This window comes from Diadema setosum, chromosome 18, assembly GCF_964275005.1.
Source record: "Diadema setosum chromosome 18, eeDiaSeto1, whole genome shotgun sequence".
Lineage (NCBI taxonomy): Eukaryota > Metazoa > Echinodermata > Echinoidea > Diadematoida > Diadematidae > Diadema > Diadema setosum.
In genome coordinates, this window is record NC_092702.1 from 27,396,429 (window position 1) to 27,420,812 (window position 24,384).

At 38.1% G+C, this 24,384-nt stretch overlaps 1 protein-coding gene across 2 annotated transcripts in view; it reads right to left on the reverse strand.

Annotated features, from left to right (window-relative positions):
- LOC140241321 (uncharacterized) overlaps nt 1-24,384 on the reverse strand; it is a 103,150-nt gene that overhangs the window by 19,868 nt on the left and 58,898 nt on the right. For both annotated transcript variants that reach the window (XM_072321048.1, XM_072321047.1), the window contains exons 7-9: nt 23,688-24,178; nt 9,217-9,441; nt 5,310-5,505 (exon numbers count right to left, since the gene is read on the reverse strand). In XM_072321048.1, coding sequence (XP_072177149.1) covers nt 5,310-5,505; nt 9,217-9,441; nt 23,688-24,178 — 912 coding nt within the window. The remainder of the gene's footprint in view (nt 1-5,309; nt 5,506-9,216; nt 9,442-23,687; nt 24,179-24,384) is intronic.

Consider the following 24,384-nt stretch of genomic DNA (forward strand, 5'->3'; position numbering starts at 1 on the left):
AGTGTTTCTTACATAACTACACCTAAAGATCATTATACACATAAAATTTGAAATGAATTACTCAAATACTGTGGCAGTAGTTTACTCCACAAGGTTTTTTTGGAAATTGTGGTTACCATGGCAACGCTTTCTCCGATAAAGACAAAAAAAAAAACGTCTTGCACATTTTCACTTCGATGTCATCATGTAACCCAAGTTTCATGAAAATTGCTTCAAAACTGTAGATGGAGTTCGTGACGCAAGATTTGCAACGGACTGCCCGACCGACCACATGCTGATTCATATACTAGTATACTGAGTAACCCCTTATACACTTTGTGTATGTTAAAAAAAAAAAAGTATCTTACACAATCATACATTACATAAAAATGTCATTTATACGGAATATTTTCTTCTTTTTTCTTAAAAGAAATGATCAAGTTTGGAGATTTGTCCCCCAGCATCTATATAAGCAGCCGCAATTATGACATTTGTAATCTATTGCAAATCGATTGCAAAATTTGCAACTACCCCTGAATCTATTGCAAAGTTGCAATTGATTAGCAATTGATTGCAGAGATGCAATCGATTTGCAATCAATTGCATCTTTCTTGCAACAGAATTGATTGCAACTTGCAATTAATTGCAAATTTGCAATTAATTGCAGGATTTGCAATAGATTTTGGGGAGTTGCAATTAATTGCAACTTTCTTGCAACGCCCCCTAAGAGTGCTACTGTCAGTATCAGTCTGACTGAAAAAACACAACTCCAGCATCTACGGAAGAAAGGTCTCTTTGAGGTAGCTATCGGATCGATGTTATCTCTCCAGGGAACAAAAGTAACTTCATGTTCGCAAGGTGGTGGAAAACCCAGGTCCTCCATAAAAAAGATCAATATCTTAATTCTTGGGCAGAAATTCAAGTGACAACATGGATATTCAAAAACTCTACTTGATAAAGCATATAATGAGAGGCGAAATGGCGACCATTTACGTCTGATACGATGTGGAATCTTTTGTATGTAACATGGTTCCTAATGAGTATTCAGTATTCATTAGTTTTTACAAACCACTGGTCCTTAAAGCTAGAGGCCTATTTGCTAAGAATGTCATTTCTATGATCTGAATCACACCTCGTGAGATATATCAGAAGTCAGACACACAAGGGAATGTGGCGTCGTCCAGTTAAGAATGAATTGAAATGCATCAATACCTAGTGGTTATCACTGGCGGTATGTTATCCACGCATATTGAAAACAAAATAAAAAAAGGACCATGCAGGAAGGTGTAAACCCCTTATTTCGCAGATTGCACTGGCCGAGGCAATTTCAGAGTTCAAACTGTCTTGAAGTTGACTAAGTTACATTCTTTGAACAGATGTAGAAGGATCAAATCTAGGTAGATGTGTGCAACACGTCTTTTTTTTTTTTTTTTTTCATTTCCTCTCCCTCACTGCTATTGTAACATCGTTATTTAAGATTATCATGACAAGGCGCGGTCAGAGTGGCAAAAGATCGCAAAGTTTGAGATCGTGAAGTCTTCGCAATCTTTTGTTGTCCGGTCACACTGGCAAGAGACCGAGGAGTTTGGCGGGGATGGCATTATAAAATGAAACATCCCTGTAGTGGGAAGTTTCGCGGAAAGTTTGCAGTCACACGCACTTGAAAAACTTTAAGATCTTAAAGATTGCGATCTTAAACTTTTCGATATTTTGCCAATCTGACCGCGTTTTTTGAGATCTTGGAGATCGCGATCTTAAACTTTTTGATCTTTTGCCAGTGTGTGATCGCGGCTATTCTACAAGCTTAACTTCCCAATGGATCCTTCTCCAGTCTTTAAAAAAAAATATATGATTTCATCTAACGGACTTACAACATATGTTGTTTATTCATTGGGGCATCAGTAATGCTTGTTGTGATATTAAAGATGTTTTTCTTCGACTTGCAAGAAAAAAAAAAACGCCTCAAGAGAAAATACTATAAAACCACCTATCCCATTTCAACCTATAGACAAATGCTTGCTGTGTATAATCATATGTTATCATATATGAGAGTACCATGCTCTGGCTAACTGTGAAATAGAATTTCTGTGCTGATGCTACAGATTTGCATATTGGAACAATACAATAATGGATGTTGCATATGAACACGATGGCATTGATCGATGACATTTTTCCACCCCCTCCATAAAAAGTTGAGTCATGATCCGCGTAGAGAGAGTTTTCATGAATTCGTTTTGCGATTATCGATGTACTACGCAATATTGCGGCTATTTTGTATGTATTATGCAAATTAGATGTTAAAGTTCATTCGCTTGAATAAGACCCTTTTTTGTTTGTTTTGTTTTTTGTTTTGTTTTTGTTTTCTTGCCCTAGCGCAATCAATTTTGGTTAAGAATCGGGTTCCTAACTTGAATTCAAAAAAAAAAAAATCCAAAAGGACCTTTTTACAGGTTTTGAAAAATAAAATCCCACCAGGGTATACTGCATGCACAAATTAAAAACTCATGAAGCATACATTATGATGTGCATATCAATTACAATATTTGCAATTTATTTTGATACCACTGAGAAGGAATTCTGGTATTTATCTAACCCTTAAAACCTGAAAGTCTACATATCTAATGTTTTTGAATTCCCTCTCACAAAAAATGTAAAAATTACTCTTTAGTGTTAATAATTATATATTCATCTGCATATTTCAGTCCTAATTTGTATAATTTTGAAAGAAATATAGGCCTACTATTTACCACCTGAAAAAAGTTTATCCTTCAAGGTGCTAATTCCATTCTATGTACAAAGATTTCAAATCACTTTTTCCAGCTCATTTGCAAAAAACAAAAAACAAAATCTAGAAAATGCTTGTCTGAAATTGACAATTTCTGTGGCTGGGCAGCCATTTTGTTTATGCAAATTAGATGGTCAAGATTGGTGAATTTTGCTTGGGAACTGGAGTTTTCCTCACCCTCAAAACCTGAAAGTCTACATATTTAGTGTTTAACTTGCCATTCAAGAAAAAATTGTAACAATTAATCTTCCAATGTTATTATATACTTATATATCTGCATATTTCAGTCCTAATTTGCATAATTATGAATAAAATATACAATTTACCACCTGAGAAACGTTTATCCCTCAAATTGCTAATTCAATTCTCTGTACAAAGATTTCAAATCACTTTTTTTTCAAGCTCGTTTGCAAAGAATTTCTAGAAAATGCGTGTCCGAAACTGACAATTCTGTGGCTGGGCAGCCATTTTGTTTATGCAAATTCGATGGTCAAGATCAGTGAATTTCGCTTGGGAACCAGAGTTTTCCTAACCCTCAAAACCTTAAAGTCTACATATTTAGTGCCTAACTTGCCTCTCAAGAAAAAGGAAAATGTAAAAATTACTCTTCCAGTGTTAATATATATATATATATATATATGCATATTTCAGTCCTAATTTGCATAATTATGAAAGAAATATACCATTTACCACCTGGGAAACGTTTATCACTCAAATTGCTAATTCCATTCTCTGTACAAAGATTTCAAATCACTTTTTTTCAAGCTTGTTTGCAAAGAATTTCTAGAAAATGCGTGTCTGAAACTGACAATTTCTGTGGCTGGGCAGCCATTTTGTTTATGCAAATTAGATGGTCAAGATCAGTGAATTTCGCTTGGGAACCGGATTTTTCGGATTCAGCATACTCAAATTAGGTGAAATAGACCGGCTCCCAACTTTTACTCAAAAATGCCTCTAACACCTTTTTAGAGAGCCCTTTTTCAGAAATCCCACTAGACTAAGACTTCAATAAACTAAATACCAATACTTAAACAACGAATTATTCTACATGTTGATTGTGAAGATGATCAAGCATCATCAGTGATCTTTGACAATAACATGCAATACTGGTTACCCCCCAAATATCCTTGCTCTCTATTTGTCTTGGAAAACATATGTCACGTATAAAAAAAGAAAACAATGAAATTTATTTTAATCTATTGACACAAAAAACACAAAGAAACTGCAAACATTTCTTAAAAGGGGCAACAGCACAGCAGATCTAATACAAACTTCAGAACGTCACTACATCATGTGTGAAAACTCATTACGTCTTACTCTTCCAAGCTTATCAAATGCACACACGTCACTCTCCCCTTAACCACCAACAACCAAGCTAATAACATAATGCTAAGCCCAACAATCCTGCTACTAACAGCTAAACCAGCTTTGTCTATGTTAATACCAGAGCAAACAAGGCTTATGGTGAAATGTCATTTTGAAACAAAAATGTTTTCACCACCACCACCACCACCACCACAACTGGAAAGCCAACCAACAAAAGCTTACTGAACTACCTATCTGGTTTTAACATTAATTCCACTAATCACTAATGTTTATGACTGTTTTAATGCATATAATCCAAACTGATGCTCACAGCCACAAATTTCCCAAGAACAAATATCAAACACCAAACATAAGCATTATACCGGTGAGACCACACTTTTTCCCCGTAAGCAGAAAACCATGAGGACACCATCAATGCCAGTTTTTGCCAATATTGTTGATCTTGGTGCGCATACCACATATGAGTGCTGGGAGTAGAAAAGGTCTATAAAATACACACTTTTCTCTTAAAGTCTGCAGGGATCCTCTTCACCTTCACTACAGCTAAAAGCATGGAGAAAGAAATACATATTATATTACATCCCTATCATACTGATAATTTAGAATGTATACTACTTGCCACTACCAAAATCATGCATAACACTACATCAAATATTTATTCTCATAGTAACCCAACTTTTTGAAAATTGTAATGTCTGTGATCAATTACATACCTTGGGTAGTAACATCACAATGAAAACAGCAAAACTATAATTTGTATCTGCACTAAAATTCTTATTAAAAAAACAACAACAAAGAAACAAACTCTGGATCTTTGAACAGCTTTATTAGAATTTTGTGAAGCATATCATCACTTCCCCTCGCCCGATGGTCTACATTACAACCGATGAGAAAGAAAAATTATCAATATTATCAGTCAGTTCAGGTCGATAAGTATGTACAATTCTCTATTTCATATTTGTGTTTTATCATTGTATCAATTCAGACCTTTATCCATTCATTCTCTTTTATTGACCTATGTATCTTTCTATTTTTTTATGATTTGATTTAGATTCTATTTATTCATTTATTTATTTATTTATTTATTTACTTAGTTACTTTTTTATTAACTTACATTAACTTATCAATTTATCTACTGATTTTACTTATTATCTACTTATTTATTACTTCAGGGGAGAGGGTTCAGTGAAGTACCAAATAGGTGTATCGATTGACTCACCATGTCTGATTTTCTCTGACACCTGCGAGTTTGACTTGGCAATGTTGCCCACGCTGCTCCTCAGCCACTTCTGCCTCTGGGACTGGTGCTCTGGAGCCAGCTCCCTCAGCCGCAACTTCCTGATGTAGATGGAGGCCGCTTCCGGCTCCAGGGCAATCAGCAGCTGGTCTGGTCTGGATGGAGAGGCTAAGCCAGCCTGGGAGGAAAGGGTGGGGGAGGGTATTATTAGCACAGACTTGGCAGCTATGTAGTCCATGTCACAACACTCATGAGTTGCTATTGTTTATCTGTTTGTTGTTGTTGTTGTTTTTATTTGCATGATTATTTCAGGAAGAACTGTATTAATTTGCTTTTAATAAATAATAAATAATACAGTAATTAACATTTTACATTAACTGTAGAGGGAGACAAATGTAGTTGAGATGCAGAAATGACAAATGATTACTCAAAACAAAAGTACATTGTATATGAAAGAGACTTTAATAAGTTGATCTTGCATTACGGAGAAACAAAGATAACAGCTACAAAAAGTGCATACATCCACCACACACTTATGCCAAAACAAATTGGAATCAGTATACTTCTCATGTGACATCTCACTCACATGATCATGATGTTCTCTGTTCCAACAGAAGGTTTCAGAGTGATATCAACAATTTCAGTTTCACTCTACCTTTCTTATCATCTAGTGTCTCTCTTAACCCATTGAAAATGAACGGATTTTTCCGATAACACCCATTTCCCATTTACCCCTGCCGAAGAACACTGAAGACTAGTCTTCAATGGGTTAAGTTCCAATGACTTCCCCCTTTCCTACCTTGATAAATAAAGTAGCTCAGTACAATGTTTTCATCTCTTCCTTGTTTCTTTCTAAATAAAATGCAAATCTTTTTCTTTCTTTTTTTGTGACCCAACACCCATGTTTCAGGTGGCATTCAAATTTGCTGGAAAATGCAGTTATATAATATCTCACTGCTGTCTTAGCAAATTTATTTCTGTTTACATAAGCCATTGGAAATGAGACAGAGAATCCATTAGAAAAGTAACTTTAGATTGGAGATATATAGCTACCTCACTACACAATAACCCCATGCCATCGTCATATATTGGTGATACACGGCCTTTAAAAGCATTAATCATGGAAAATGCATGGATAACATTCACTTTTTGACTCTATCAGCATTATGAAACTTTCACATTGGTAAAAAGTTGTGACAGAAACAAGGGATTATGGATACTGTGGAATAATACCATGGTAGTGCCGTTCTTTTGAAATTGAAAATCAGTGAACATACGATTGAGTCTTAACAGCTCCTCCGCTTTTCTTCTTTCTCGACAAAGAGCATTACATAACTTTGCCTCAAGACCAAGATTCTTCCAAAATTAAAGTCAGCACTGTACAACAAATGCTTTATATGTCATGTGCACAATAACTGCAATCTGCACGACTTCATAATATGCAACAGGAAGAAATTTGAACATGATGTCACAGTTTAAATCACTTTCTGGCAAACTTTTGCTGCAAAACAAAGTGCAGTGGTGACATACCAGTGAACAAACAATGCTGCACTGTGCAGCACTGCCTTCCACAATAAACAGGTGTACATATGGGCAATCGGGTGCCTATAATATGAGTCCCAAGATACCGAGATGGGCTAGTCAATCATACGAGGGCAATGACTGTCATCGCAACAAAGAACTGTAATCACATTATCAGGACATTGCCATCTGTTCCTGTCGAGTGGAGGCAGAGGGGAATGTCATGATGTCTCCTGCACTGTGTTGGAACATTAAAGGGATCATATAATTTTGGTTGAGACCTAACTTCAGGTTTCAAACATTTTTTTTTTTGGTGAGATCATGAGAGACCTCTTACGAAATGTGAAAGAGCATGTAATTCCAAAAGGAATTCAAGGTTTACTTGATGAAAATTGGTTTTAAAATGGCTGAGATATCCAAAACAGAGCGATCCGAATAAAAGGTGGGACCCATCTTTTGTTACAATCGCTTTGTTTTTACTTTGTTTTTGGATATCTCAGCCATTACAAAACCGATTTTCATCACATACCCTTTGAATTCCTCTCAGAATGGTATGTTCTGCACTATTTCATACGTGGTTTCTCAATACATCGCAAAATTTTTTTTAAAAGCCTTACCCTCATCTCCACCAATTCTATATACTATCCCTTTCACCCCCACCCTATGCCACCAGGATTTATTTATTTTTATTTATTTATTTTTCATTTTATTTCATTTCATTTATTTATTTATTTATCATCTTTTTTTTTCTTTTTTTTTTTCTTTTTTTTTTTTTTTTTTTGGGGGGGGGGGGGGGGGGAACAACTCATCCTTGCAGTGCCTTTACAGTCACTGCCTCACTTCAGCTGGGGGGGGGGGGGGGCATTTAATAGGATCCGTCATCGGGGCTCTTGAAGTGAGCTCTGGTTTACAGAGGCAAACTACTGGTGTCACAACATTTGACACCCTGATGCCATCTGACATGCGGTTACATACCATGTCGTACCAAATTCAATACATTAATTTTTATGTGTAACGTAGGGCCAGCGTTTGCTTTCATAACCTTTAGTCCACAGAACTATGTCAATTATCCCGTTTTATGACAACAGCACAAATATTATTTGACGATAAATGTGTGGATGTTAGCCTTTGTTTGCAGATTTTTCTGAATGTTTGAATCTATAGTCTGGCAAAAGAGTTGCAGTTGAATTCTGTTCATAAACTGAGTGTTACAAGTCTCAAAGTTGCATGAGTTCTATGGATACCTAGAGAAATTTGAAGGCAGCACAGTCAACTGGGATGCCTGCATCTTCTTGCTTTGACTTCATAACGAGTTTGGTCCTTCATTTACCTCAACACAAAGTTAAATAATTTTGAACATTGATCCTGGAATTGACCTTAAATGCCCTTTTCACAAAGAGCATATTTCCTATTTCAATTCTATTCTAGATGCCTCTTCCAGAATCATATTTATCCTGAACTTTTCCACTGAAGTTATGGCTTTAAAATGACCGTCTTGAAACTTCACTAACCATTGACCTTGACCACTGACTTTTCCCTAATTTCAATTAACTTTGTTAGATATTAGAATTGTCTTTGCTCCGAAATCACAAACACAAATCATGGCATTCTCAGCCAAAGTTCAGTGACCCATGACCTCTGACCTTTATCAGTTTACTCTTTAAATGGTCTATCCATTTCTTAACCTTCCTTCCATGGGCCTTCATAGCTGGGAGTATATGCTAGACATTGTTAAGGACATGACATAGCCTTTTATCTCAATCATCTGACTAATTGTTTGACTATGCCATGCACACTACCAATGAATCCAAGCTGAGGTCACGCCAGATGGTGTCATTTAAAGCCAAAATATAATGACCTTTGACCTGCAGGATTTTGTGCAAACCTTTAAAGTACACCTGGGACAACTTTCGATAAAGCAAAACAGAAATGTATCGTACAATGACACATGACAGTGGTCATGATGCATAGTGTCATTAGAAGATCTCTCACAGAAAAAAGAGATTATGGCTCACATTAGTCATTCTGCAGTGAGCATTTTATCGACAGTTTACATACCGATTGTTCTTGTGTACTAGGAAACAATGGCTGGGATTTGTTTTGGCAACGAAGCACACATTTGTACACTGAGGAGAGAAATTAATACTGGAGTATCTTCAAGTTGAACATCATGATCCTCACTTTGGCATTCATTTGGATATCGCTTGACTCATATTGCATGATTTTGTTGTGGCTGCTGAAAGCCAAGGTTTGCAGGATGAGTGTTAATCAAAGTTGGCTGCCTTTGATGCCTTTTCTCTAATTCATGAAAAAAAAAAAAAAGTATTTCACGCGTAACCAGCACAGAGGCAGGCATGGGGAACAATACCTTGTAGGCAGCTTGCCTCATAAACTGCTTGGCAGGCTGCTTCCAAATGGCCGGTACGGTAAGCACCCAGCGGATCTGGTTGGAGTCCACCTGCCCGTCGTCCGACTGGTCGCACAGCTCCTCGAGGGCATGCTCCCGGAAGAAGCGCAGGGAGTGCTCGAAGACGGAGAGAGCAGAGAACTTCTGCCCGTTGGCGGCCGTGATCTCCGTCTGCAGGTTGAGGTTCTGGTGAGCAGAGAAGAGCATTAAAGAGAATATTACGACTTATATCAGGGAGTCTGATTTCCTTTGTGGGAACCTTTGCCTTGAGTATGTTCATACAATCAACCATGAAGAATCACCAGGTAGAGCACAATCACACTTCCAATCATTGTCACTCTGAGCATTATCACCAAGAATGCAATCACGTTTGCTCATATGCATCACTAGGAAGACTGCAATCACACACACACATGAAGAACGCAATGACATACTCACCTGTGACATCACTGTGATGAATGCAATTATATCCACTCATGAACATCAATAGGAAATTTGCACTCACATCCGTGCACAGGCATTACAGCAAAGAGCATTTTCAAACTTACCCACTAGCACAATTTAATGCCTACTGGTAGGCCTACTCAATAATGGAGCATTCCCATAAAGGATAGGTTCACAAGAATGCATTCAGTTATCGTGACCAGCACCAAAAAGTTCAGTCATAGTGAGAAGTGCAATTTCATCAAAGCAATTCAAGAGTTGAGAGTTGTAGATGAGTGTAAAAGATAATATTTAGAGGTTGATTAAATTTTTTTCATAGCATATTCAAATATCTTGACAAAATTTGAGACGGTGATATTATCTTTAGACGTTTTCTCAATCAGGTCAAAATGCATTTCACATTGGCAAAGGTTTTTTTTTTTTCATATCTCTCTCCCTCTTCAAAATAAATCCTTCTTCATCAGGTTCATAAGTTCTTCATCAGGATTTGGTATTAGGAAACATTTCCCTCAAATGAATGACCACAGATTTAGGGTTTGTTCTGATTTCTTTCTGCTCAACTGGTTGGCTATCATACGTGTAATGCTGACCGCAAATAATATCATCATTGGACGAAATCTGACCAAGAAGTGGGAGGTGGTGGAAACACAATAAAAAGAATATCACCATTTCAAGTGCCATACTGCATCTTATAAATCTATTCACAAGAGTTTCATCTTCCCACAGGGATTAAGTAGCCTGCTGTGCTTTGAAAGCCAACTTCCACTATCTTTGTACAGGATTAATGCAGGCTTGGCCATCAAACTGACAGATTTATACCCTCCAGGAGGGAATATCACAACCCTTAAAGTCAGATGATAAAATAATGCCCTATGTGAGAGAAATGAGCCAAATGCATAGAATTTGGTGGCTTTTGGGGCAGTTAGGGGGCAAATCCCTCTCCCTCAAAACTTTCCCCTCAAATGGCACGACCCAGATATTGTTTACTTATCTGTTATCAATAAGTTTTTCACCTTGTATCATTTGCAACCCAGCACCAAATGCAGGGTCATGATATCAAATATTTCTCCCTGCTTCCAGCGCTGATGGGCGGAAGAGAAAAATGAAGGGAATAAATCAAAGGACCTTGGAATGGAACTTTTGAGAGGGTGTTATTGTAGTTAAGGCATGGGATTTCAATTGTTTTACAATGTCAAATTCCACGCAGGGTTTTCGTATGATTTTCTTTGCGGGTTAGGTCATCAGATTTTGTTTGATTTCGGCTTGTACTGCCTTCAGGGCATGCTCTAGAACTGGTGCTGCATGTTTCAGCCGCAATATCTTGAACTGAGCTGAATTCCACAAGATGAGTGAGTGTTTACCAAAGCCGACCCCCCCCCCCCCAAAAAAAAAAAAAAAAAAAAAAAAAAGTATGCACTTGACTCTCTGGAATTCAACAAGAAAAGGAAGAAAACTATGCAAATGAAGAGAGAAGTGAGGGAGGGAAGTGCTAATTACACGGCTTGGCAAAATTTGAAATTGTGTCATGACAAAAGAGCTATACATCACAGAAAATTGGAGCAAAATCAACTTCCTTTGTTGCAAAGTTTATTAATACAACCATTCAAATCCTACAGTAATTTAAGAATGCCACAGCTACCTCAAAATAATTGAGTATATTGCAAAAGCATTAAAACTTACATATTACAGTAATTTTTTTCTGTTTTAGGCCTACACAAGAATTCACCAAAATCACTTTTTGTTCTTTAAAAAAAAAAAAATGCTTTCCACAGCACAACTTAATACATTATGAAATCATATCACCTGCCACATTGCAAGAGATTATTGCTGCTCTGCTCTTTTTGCAGTATTTATATTTCATTCCAAAATACTTCATTTTTATTTCACAAAGTCACTGTCTTCGTCAGTGTGGTAGAAATAGTGAAGTGATGTATGCCAAAAACCATCTAAAATTAGTCAGTACATTTACCTCATTTCCTCACATATCTGGGCAGATTCAGAGCTATATCTAATTACTAGCAATGACCTGTGCAAATTGTTTACCATTGCTGCTTTACAATAGCAGGCAAACTTTTCAATGACAAAGTATGCATATACATAGATAATTTCCCAGATCCCTTGAAACTGCTGAACAAAAGAATACTTCTCCAGAGAGAGTACATCCCTCAATGAGCTAATTGATCCAGTCTGTTCACTCATGGAACCCATTATCAATTGCTAGCGAATAAAACAATTACGAGTACTTTGCCATTCTATCAATAAATAACATGGCAGAAATGTGTTTTCTGACAGTATTGTGAGAACCCAGCATGAAACTGGAGAAGATGTGCTCCAATTTTTCTGTTATTTGGGGGAATTCCTTCGGAAAGAGACATTGGTATTTGCAGAGATTTACAGGGTCAGCGCCTTTGAGATAGAGGGCCATTGGGTCCTGGGGGCTAGGGAAGGAACACACAGGGGTGTGTGTGTGAGGAACAGCACGGAGTACCTCTTTCAGATTGATTTTAAAGATAATAAAAAGTTTTGGTACCTCAAAAGTTTCCATGAATTTCCGTGTTTCAGGTTAAAGTACCTTTCAAATAACTAACACTGTGAGACTTACTCGCCCCAAAGTGCTCTCATTTCTTAGTAATCATGCAATTAACTGCGACCAGCAGCCCCATACGCATAGCGACCAGCAGCCCCATACGCATAGCGTAATGGGGCTTCGCATTGTAGCATTCAGGATCATGACAGATTTAGTATCGCGGGTAAATATCAACTTCAAATCCAAAAATTCTTCAATTTGAAGACTTACCAATTAAGTTGAAGTCTTGAAAAGAGGCTTCGGGCAACGTTTGGTTCCGCCAATAGTCCCTTTCTGTGCGAATTGATGACTGAATGTGACTCTGTCGAGAGGACCTTGGGAGAGCTACATACACTGATTACTACAGCCAGCGCATACGCACACATCACATGCGAACAAATTTCAAATCCACGAACGGATAAGATGTTTGTGTGCGCATGCGCTGGCCGTCAATTCAGTGTAGCTCTCCCAAGGTCCTCTCGACCGAGTCACATTCAGTCATCAATTCGAACAGAAAGGGACTATTGGCAGAACCAAACGTTGCCCGAAGCCTGTTTTCAAGACTTCAACTTAATTGGTAAGTCTTCAAATTGAAGATTTTTTTGGATTTTAATTTGATATTTACCCGCGATACTAAATATGTCATGATCCTGTAAGCTACAATGCGAAGCCCCATTTAGCTATGCGTATGGGGCTGCTGGTCGCAGTTAGTTACTCAGTATGCGTATGGGGCTGCACGCTGCTGGTCGCAGTTATCATGCAATAATGGTTTCGTACAATACGTGTACTACCTCACCGCCGTACGGCGGCAGCTCCGGTACGAAACCATTATTGCATGATTACTAAGACATGAGAGCACTTTGGGGCAAATAAGTCTCACAGTGTTAGTTATATGAAAGGTACTTTAACCTGAAACACAAACTAAGACAAGGAAATTCAGGGAAACTTTTGAGGTAATACCAAAACTTTATATTATCTTTAACTATCGGTTGTTTACCACTAGTTAAAAATCAGCAGTGAGAATTCTGACCACAATCAGCAATGCATTTCTCAGGAAGTTCCACTTGTGTTTGCTATCGGAGCAGGATATACGTGGTACAATGAAAGAAAGCCCTCTGTATGTTTTATACTCACATTTGTATCAAAATAACACATGACACTTGAGAGGAAGTGCCAAGAGCTACGCTTGGCAAGGCAAGGCATTAATGGACATTTTTTGTAGTCATACGCCAAAATGAACACATGTGGTCCTACATTCAGGAAACTGGCAATAAACAATGTCACTATAGCACACATAATTCTTTCGAATAAAATGTCTTACAAAAAAGGCAGTGTGATTATATACTCTGTATATTTTTTTCTGTGCCTGACATGACAGTTATGGTTTGGTGAACAAATGCGATGTCAAAATATAGAGCTTTGCACGGAACCATAAAGGGGAGATGTGAAAATGGCAAACAAATTTCTGCTCCTCTAACAGAGTATATTTGCTAATGTGTCCTTCATAGTTATACTGTCTACAATACCAGAATTTTCCAAAGCATCAAGCAAAAGGCCTGATGTTCCCTAATGGTTTCTGACCCAAAGTGAGACAATCATGTTTTCCTGCATGTAGGCCTACAGAAAAAAAGAAAAAAAGAATTTACCTGAAATATACTTGTGGGTTCAATGTATGCACCAGTATTAGTAGTACACAATGAGGTTTCTAGGAAAATCAGACAATCCGTTCAACAAAAAAAAATAAAGTTTTTCAATTTTGGTTAAATCTGTGTGACACCATTGCAAGTAAACAGTATGGCAACAATACAAAGAAAATATGAAGAATATTCCACAAGTTATAATTACCTCCGCCAAGGGAGGAGGTTATGTTTTCATAACCATTTATTTGTTTGTTTGTCAGTCAAAATAACTACAAGAGTAGTGAACCAATTTGGATTAAACTTACAGGGAAGGTTGAGAATGACACAAGTATCTGATGATTAGATTTTGGTAGTGACCCAGGTATTTTTGTGGATTTTATGAAGAATTTTTGATATTTTGGCAGGTAGGGTCAACGAACTTGGGAGTTCAAGCTGCGCATTTTTGAGGTTTTCATATGCTCACTAAAGTGCGTGCTTTAGTTTCTGGTAGGACGAGGTGTGCTGCGCAGCTGGAAGTTGATGACGTAACAAAAGGTTTCTATATTGGGAAATCAGGCGACTTTCAGCATGCATACGTATGAGTGGAAATCGCTGATCTCTGTGGAAGAACAAGATCATTGATATTTACGAGAAGTATCCATGAAATAAAAATTGAATTGAATTGAATTGAAGTGAATTAAAAATGAAAATTGAAGAGTTAGCAGAAGAGTGGACGTAACTGAGTAATCGCTTACGTTGATGAAAAATTGATGAAAAATAAAAAGTCCCAATTGATATTGAAAGCCGTAAGTGTATCATTCCTCTGTACACACAGAAGTTGAATGTTACCTAAGTCAAAAATGTAAGCCAATGTGATTTACAGTTCATGAAACACTTGTGGCTTTGTTATAATTTATCTGCTTTCACTTAAATTTCAGCAGTTGTTGTAGTGCTTTACTGATGATAGCATGCTTGAAGGAAAAATAAATGTCCTGAGAATTATCCAACTGGTTTTCTGCTAGTTCATATGTCACCATCATATTCATGTAGTATGATAATAAAAAAAAATCAAGGACAATGCCCTCAATAGTCTATGATTAATATTGGTTTGCATTGTCAAACCTCATCCATTTTGCTCTTGTAATATTGTGGCTGTAGGGATGCCATTTATGACTTGTTCCTGCGTGGTAAAGTCACAATCAAGCACATTCACCCCATAAGGACAATTAGCCACGGAAAGTTTGACTTTCTGATGCTCATGCTTCAGGAATTTGACTCAGCAAACATGACCTTTCCCAGTATCAACTTGCAAATAAGTTGATGATCCTAGGAGATTTCTTTCAATGATCGGCAAGTACTTACTAAAAGGGTAAATATGCCCAGCTGTTGATTTGGTGTATTTGCCATTGTCACTTAATATTTTGCGTATACTTCTTTGCACACCTTCATGAATTCATTCTTCATTCAAATAGAGAACAAAAAAACGAGACAAGTGTCAATGCATCAAGCAATATGCTTGGGCCTCTGTGTAGCAATTTGCCATCTTGAGAGAGTCCCTCAGGCTGAACACATCATGAACTACCCCCTCTGTCGTGTGGAGCAGGCAATCTTTCATTCAGGCTATTCCAAGCTCGGGTCAACCCCCCACTGGCCTTCACTGCATGAAGCCTAACATACAGTGGTCTGACAGGAGGTTTGCTTACACTTGACACAAAAAGGGATTTCACCTGCTACAAGACGCATCTCTTAAAGGCCACACACAGTCAAGCCGGATATAAGTATGAGGTTCATCTTTCTATAGAAATAATTCTGGTGAAACTACTGAAGTAATTTTTGCTGCTCTCCATGTGAAGGCTAGTGCATGAAAATAACAGTTTTATTTCTATGTTGTAAAACTTAAAATTCTAGTTACTGTGACAGCACAAAGATTTATTTTCAAAAGCAAAATATGTTGCACAGATCATGTTGTTTCCAAGCTCAGTGCCATTTCAAAACAGAGGGGATGGGGTGGGGTGGAGAAATGACCCTTCATGCAGAACTTCTTTTGGCAGCTTTGAAATAGACTCTTAATTACTACATAAAAGTGTCATGGCATGCTTTTTGTGCTTTAAATAATACCCTGTCAATGATGATTTGCCCCCCCCCCCCCCATTGGAAAACTGTTTTTCATTTGACCATTAAATCTTTCTTATCTTGGGGCATGCTACAATTGGCTCCTTCTAATTATATCAATTGCTCCATTTAGGCATGGATTCTTCATCTGATACATGCAGTCTCCATGATGGCATGTCTGTCAGCTCTCATTACCAACATATCTGTACATTTCTACTGATCATCTTCGACTCATCATTATCAGTATAATGCTCATTCCTGAACATCATGCAGGAACTCCCTTACAAAGACATTTTACTAGCATGATACTGTACATGTGATAATAATAACATTTGAGCTGTTTATAATATCACCTGATATGATCTCAGTTTTGTTTTGGGAAAATCATTTTTCAATAGGGTCCCATATGTTTTCATAAAACAACAACAAGAATTTTCTATTTATGTATCCTCTCAAAAGGCACAGGCCTATTCCTGTAAAAAGAAAAAAGAAAAAAAAAGGGCATACATCAGAGCTTATGAAGCATCTAATGCCCAAACTCCCATTCTTTATAAACAAGCCTTATAAAAATTTCTTTAAAGTAATATTTACTCTTAGTAAATGAATTAATGTTTTAATTTCATGGCAGCATGAGTGTAACTAAGCACTTACAGTGTACAAACTTTTTTCCAGAGGGCAATGTTAATCCATGGATTTATCAAACCTTTCAAACAGTTTGGTTTATATTTGATCTTTATATCATTCTGGTACTTTTAAAACTCTCAAAACCATTGATTATGAATAAACTTTCAAGAAATCTAAAGGTGAGCCAGAGGCAAAAAGCAAGAGCCCAAATTTACGCCAATAGTGTTTAAATAAAGGGGTCTAAATTTGCCCAAGAGGCATCACACACTTTATTCTGTGTAGGACCACATAATCATCATGTGCATGCACATAACACACACAAACACATTAACACACAAAATCAGCAGACTTGTCATATGTTTCTAGGGCTGCAATCTGTTGCATCATGTCTGAATGTAAGTGGACATGCCTCACGCCGGATTAGGATTACACCGTAATGCTCTGCTTATTTTCTCATGTTCTCGGGGCCAGCCTAATCCAGCAGGCGTAAAATCCTCGCGGGAGGAGGATCGGATTCTACTCGTCTCCCCATCTGGGATTCGCCCCATACTCTTTTTTTTTTTCCCGCTGCAACAAGGGGCATACGTGCCCGCCCAGGCAAGCCGCTGGGATAACAAATTAGAGACTGATCTTCAGCTGCTAACAAAAAGTAAACACTGGACGACCACCGCTCTGAAATTTCACGATTTAAATGGCCGACACTTTCCCTGTCCCTAAAGGGCTGATAGCAGGATAGAAGGTGCCAAACCATTTTCTCTAAATTACAAAGTGATATTTACTTTAGCAAATACTTATGAGCGGTCCTGATACAAAACATGGCATATAGTTCTTCTGTTGTTGTTGTTGTTGTTTTATTCTTCCTTCCAATGCATTATTCGGCAGTGTAAAGTGTATAGAGTTGGCACAGAGATGCAGTGTCCTGGCTAACCGTGAAGTTCAATTTGCACTTGTCAACTTGGCGAGTTGAAGTGTGCTATGATTTGTGTGTCACTTTGACCTTCGGAACTTAATCACACATGACGAGGGATCAATGGGGGGGGGGGGGGAGGGGAGCAGGGAGGAACATGCAGGAGGAACAAGTTTGTTGAGTTTGTTGGCACTAGGCAAATACGGAGCAGCTCTGCATGGTTTCATTCCATCAGAATGGGGAGAGAGGGATTTTACCGAGAGAAAGTAGAAACTGAAGACGGTTGTGTTTACAACAGTACGCAATATGCATTTCAGTTTTTGATTTTTTTTTTTTTTTTTTTAATAAGAAAGAGATTGACATATATGCACATTGACACAAGCAGAGATATGCAGTGTTGTACAGGAATAAGAGAAGGGGAAAGAAAGAGAGAGCTAGAAATGGGGGGGGGGGGGAGGGGAGAGAAAAGGGAAAAAGAAAGAATTGCCACATAACTGAAATCAAACATGATGAATGAGTCACTTGCATTTGTGAACATGAACCATGACAAAATGAAACAAACCACGCCACCAGTTCTGAAGGGGAAACTCAAAACTGGTAAATCTGGCAGTCTGTCAATTTCTGCGGCAGCATTGGTCTGGTGACCCACAGCCACCTTCTTGTTCACCACAACCACATACCTGGCATTTTTTGAATAGTTTCATTTTTGCCAGCAATCTTGAACATACACACGTACATAACTATTGGCGGGGAGGGGTATTTCACCTGTGCAGTTTTGCTCTCATTCCTCCCTTGTACATCAATGAATTGATACAACATACAACTGCTGGCGCAGAGAAAGTAGGGCTGTCTTTTAAATTGACAGCTCTCTGTTGACGTGCCGTGAATATTCTTGGCTTCTGCTTCTTTTGAACAGTAGTGATCGATGGCAGCATGAATTTAAGTGTGTCAGATGCTCAGACATTTACATTTCAGGTCTATGAAGGGACTACCATCAGTAAAATTTGAGTGAAATCGCACATGATCTTCACAAAAGTTACACATACTTGGCATTCAACGGTCATTCTCTCTTTTCATTTTGGGGGGGGGGGGGAGGGGGATTCTGCTTCAACTACAACGCTCCTTTGTTTTGTTTGTATACTGTCGGTAATATCATTTCTTCTCATGTGGCATTTTTTTTTTTTTTTTTTTTTTTTTTTGGGGGGGGGTCACTTCTTCTGGACTCTGCCAAAACAGGATCAGTGGAATGACGCTAATAAACGAGAGCACCCACCCCCCCCCCCCAAAAAAAAAAGAAAGTTGATAGCATCAGAAACATTCCAGGCATATCGCATTTTGGTCTTCTTGTGTACTCAACAAATTACAAGTTTGACATGAGCAAAAAGATACAGTGACATGACTATTAAATCATGGTCCCCATACCACACTAAATTATAATTCATGTTTGGATAACCTGTCATTTAAACCATACTATCTATGGCTAAAGTTATACAGTAGGCCTACAATGCAAACTTTCTCTAGTTTGTAGCTATGATGTTGTGATCTAAAACATGAACATACACACACACACACACACACACACACACACACACACATACAACTTTCATTTCCTGGCAAAATCCCATTTTAACATTCTAGTTGTACCAATGGTAGCATAAGCAAACAACAGCAACACCACCAAAACGATGTCAAGATAAATATCTCTTAATACAAAAGGGTAGACATAAACCACAGGCTCAACAACCTTCTACTTGTTCAATGTCTTTGAGGCACAATAAGAATACTGTAAAACAAGGAATGTTCGCGTGCATTTTAATATCGCGAATTTCGCGAGCGCAAAGATTCGCAAAATTAAAATGCACGCGAAAGTTCTTGTCTACACTATATGCATTGAATGCCAGTGGCAATTTGCAAAAATTTCATGCCGCAGAAAAGGACGTCGGCTCCAATTCACGAAAAAATCATGCCGCGAATATATCATGTTTTACAGTAGTACACTTATACCCCTTTCATAAACTCAATAATGCGGATAATATCCGCAACATTTGGTCGTAAAATCGGAGCGGGGATAGAATAATGCGCATTATTTCGACCCTTCTATTATCCGCATAATAGCAGCGTCGGGACCAGATTTTGAGTTTATGAACGCAAACCCAAATAATGCGGATAATTGCCGGGGTGCGGTCAAACGTCACCTGTCTTTCCCGCAGGAGGGACGTGTGCAGTCACCATGACGATTATCCGCCTTTTCAGGACGGGCGCTCGTAAAAGTAATGCGGATTATTTTCAGAGTTTGTGAACGCATTTTTTATTGAATTGTCCGCATTATTCTTATGCGGATAATAGGAGGATGAGTTTATGAAAGGGGTATAAGGGATGTACAGCACATTGACAACACACAGAAATCCTTTCTCTCCTCCAACTCCACATCTGAACTTGCTTTTTTTTTCACTGGGCTGAGAGGGGAAACAAAAACAGGGTGGACTCCAGAAATCTGAGAACTGCACAGCTCAGGTCATGGGAACTGACAGACCAAGAGATTTATGGTGGACTTCTTGACTTCCACATTGTCTCTGGAAGGATTTGATACATATCATCCACTGAAGAGATACCAGTCCCCTTCAACAAGCTCAACCTTGTGTGGAGGAGATGTGAATGCTGGGAGCAGTGTGTACTTTATCATGACGAAATTGTGAAGGTACAATGCTAAGCGATTACCCCCCCCCCATCCCCGTGTGTGTGTGTGTGTGTGTGTGTGTGTGTGTGTGTGTGTGTGTGTGTGTGTGTGTGTGTGTGTATACTTACATACACATCAGAGACATAACATTCCCCCCCCCCCAAAAAAAAACACAAAACAAAACATCATTTTGCCTGAACAAAACAACTGTAACTGCACTTGGGTATTTCCAAGCTAAAACTAAAAGGGCACATAGCAGTGATGTAAAGTTATTTTCTGCATCCAGTGTGCATTATCCCCCAATACATACAAGCTCTTAGAACATTTTAATGGCAGATAACTTTTGATCCAAAATTACTTAAAAACAGCTCTCTATCAGAATTTTTGCCAAAACATTTTTTTTTTTTTTTTTTTTGGGGGGGGGGGATGTGTGTGGGGGGGGGGGGGATGTGTGGTGGGGTGGGGTGGGGACATATGTAACACAGGACAAAATCTATGTACTAACATATGAAGGCTGAATATTCAATTTTCATTGAAAATTTGTTCTGTTTCAACTGAATAGCCTGATATTCATGAGAAAAGATGATAAAAGCCCTTTAAATTCTATTGAAGACTGTGTTTTATACCATTTCTATACTTCAAACAACAGTGATAGTTATGAATGCAGGTCTATGTAGAATGCACAAACAAAACTGTCTCATTTTTTGTCCATGTTATAGGGCCTATTACTTACTTCCCCTACAAAGTCTAGAAATGGTATAAAACAGTTCAATAGAATTTTAGGGCTGCTATCATCGTTTCTAACTGAATATCAGGCCATGTAGGAGAAAATCGATGGAATGATTTCTATCCGATTTCTGAATGCCTGTAGTCGCAGATGAAATTTAATGTTAAACTAGAGATTGTAATTTGTCATCACTGACAAATTAAGGTGATCCGATTTTTTTTAATCAATGACTCGAGTCCTGATAGTGCAAAGTCTCAGCTACAACATATTAAAATCTGAGAAAAATTCACCGAAGGGTAAGTGAGCTAGTGCTCGATAAAGACAATCATTTCAATTTTCACATCTAGAAAAATTCCCTCCCATAGAGATAACACGTCATAACGAAGAAACAAAAAGAAGTACATATGACCTTATGACCCCACTTTGCACAGACAAGATGGCATCTGAGCAAAGAGTGGTTATTTTGTGAAATGATTCTTGTAACATGATCTTTGCGTGTGCAAAATATGGAAGAGATAGGACATATATTCACTTAGATACAGGATGAACCATTTATGACCTTTGACCCTAATTTACATACCCAAGATGGCGTCTGATTAAGTAGTTGTTATTTTATGAAATAATGTTCGTGACATGAACTAAACATGTGCAAAATATGGTGGTGATAGGGTATGTTTTTCTTGAGTTATTTCACATAAAGTTGCAAAAAGAAAGAAATATTTCAATACATCGAAGATAAACTTTAATGTCAACCAAGTTTTTTGACGTGATCCCGACATCGTATGAAAAAACGAAGGGCACACTTACGATAGCCCAAAGTCTCAGCTACAACATATCAAAATCTTGGAGAAATTCACCGAAGCATAAGTGAGCTAGTGCTCAATAAAGATAGTAATGTCAATTTTCATTTCCAGAAAAACTGCACTGCCATAGAGATAACACGTAAACTGGTCAAATTTGACAAGATTACTTTCAATCCATTTTTACGAGGTGATGTCGTCATCTAATCAAAATACCCTTATTACATTAATGAAAGGGCATTTAATAAGCTACAACATACTGAAATCTGGGTGAAAATTGACAAAGGATTACTGAGATATGCTCGAACAAACTTGAAATTTGATGACGTCATTTTGAAAATTTACTTTTTTATTTTATTAAGAAATTTGATATCTTTCAATCATTTTGCCAGCATTGCCACCCCATGAAATGACATGTACAACTCATCAGCTTTCAAAATATGTAAAGAAAATGGGGGGTCACCGTCCATCCTCACGAGTAAAATCGGATTTAAAATTTGCGGCTTTTTGGCATAGTTGCACTGCATATCGCCATTGACGCGCGCGCGGAATTTCAACTTTGACGGGCCCGTATGACGTCATATTGAGTCGGATTGACTTGAAACTTGGTAGAAATATTCCTTGACATTTCAGACATCCGATCAAAGTGTAAAAACGGGAAATTTCTATTGCATATGAGCTGTGCGTGCGTATATGCGCGCGCGCGTACGCGTCCGTCCAAATTTTTCAATTTTTCAAAAAATGCTCCAAATGGTCTGAAACGTGTGCAAAAAAAATTTGAGCTCGATTGGAGCATACAAATATTTCAACGCGCGCGTACGCGCACGTTTTAAGGGTATATATGAATTTTGAGAATTTGTGTAGAATTCGCTTGACTTGAAATATATGTGACGTAAATTTCATTGAAAAATTCCATTGCATTAATGAGATATGAATGAAAATGTGTTTTCATATAATGACGTCATAGTGACGTCACGGTCGACTGATCACAATGATTTTACTTGATCTGTCGTCTTTGGGAGACGATACATATATGGTATAAGTTTGACATTGATAGGAAGAGCACTTTCTGAGCTAATCGAAACACAACTTTTGTCCAGAAAGAAAGAAAGAAGAAGAACAAAGAATCCGTACAGATACAGAAGGTGATCCGAGAGGATACTCGGATCACCTAATTAAAATGCAAAATTCCCACATTGAATATCATCTTCAGACAAAATTTGGTGCACAGTGGGAAGGAGAGGTTGGAAGGGGGGATGGACACTAACTACATATACACAGTAGTCAACAGAGCTGAGTTTCATTCATCGTGGTTGGTTATCGTGGTTGAGCTTCGGCTTATTGGGATCAGGAAGGTCTCTCGAACTAATCCTCCATCGATGACCCAATGTATGTCTGCCTCACTGATATCAAACTTTGAGGATATAATTGAATAGCTAATTGCCATCACATATTCATATTGATCACTTTCACTCGATTATTAAAAGTGTATGTCACCACTGCCTTTAGAGGAATGTCTAAGAATAATAATTATAAATGCGTATCCTTTTCCTTTTCTTTTTTTTTTTTTTTAAAGGTGAACAACATAAAAGTTGGTCTGGTGCTGGGAATGCTAGCTTGGAATAATTCCAAATTAACAGCATAATTACAAGAGTACGAATAACAAGAAGAACAATGTATCACATAGCACAGCATTTGATATTCTTGTTGTATCTCTTCTTCTTCTTTTTTTCAGACAAAAGGGATTTACACTTTTACACTGTGCTGTAAGTACCTTGAAATAAGGAAATAAACACCATAAAATTAATGAATCATTTCAAGTGCTTTATATTTCATAATGTAATGACAGAAACTTTTACATAAATATATTCACTCCATCTCCCTTCACAGATAAACATTGAATATATATATTATTCATGAGGAGAGGGATACTTAGATTATTGTTTGAATACTTACTGGGTCTCCATGCAGAGTAAGTTTGAATTTATCGAAGTATAGCCAGCGCAGGGCTTCATTGTGGTCCATATCATGGTAGAAATCCCTCGCCGTGAATCCAAATGAGTGGAAGTTCCCTTCCGGCGTCAGCAGCAACGTCGTCGGTGTCTTCATGTTAGTTACCCCAGGGTCCCCACCCTCCCACTTGCGCATGATATGCACACTCTCTGGCTCCTGGACGAGGCTGTAAGCGTAGCCGCTGAACGTGGTGCCGAAGTCGATGGCGACCACCACCCCGAAGGAACTGTCCCGAGCAATGGGGGAGACCGCCTCGGGAGTGGTCTGCAGGCTGTCAATGGCGACGGCGCAATCGACGTCCATCGACTGCGGGGTGGTGGATTGGGACGGCATCTGGGCACTGTTGTTCTTACAGAATCGGGCATCAGTAGAGGATGCAGGCTTGATGGGTGTGCTGGTGATAAGGTCAGCATTCACTTTGAAGTGTGGGGAATCTGAAAACAGGGAAACAATCCCAAAACAGAGCTCATTACTGTTACGTTCAACAACACATGCATTGTTCTTTGAAAAGCCATGCAACCCAATGTCTTTTGCATGCAATGCGCCATTGGAGGAAATATTACAGCTGACATGAAAATATGTGATATTCCTGACAGATGTGTAGGCCCTACCTATTCTAATCATCTGAAACTGAGCAATT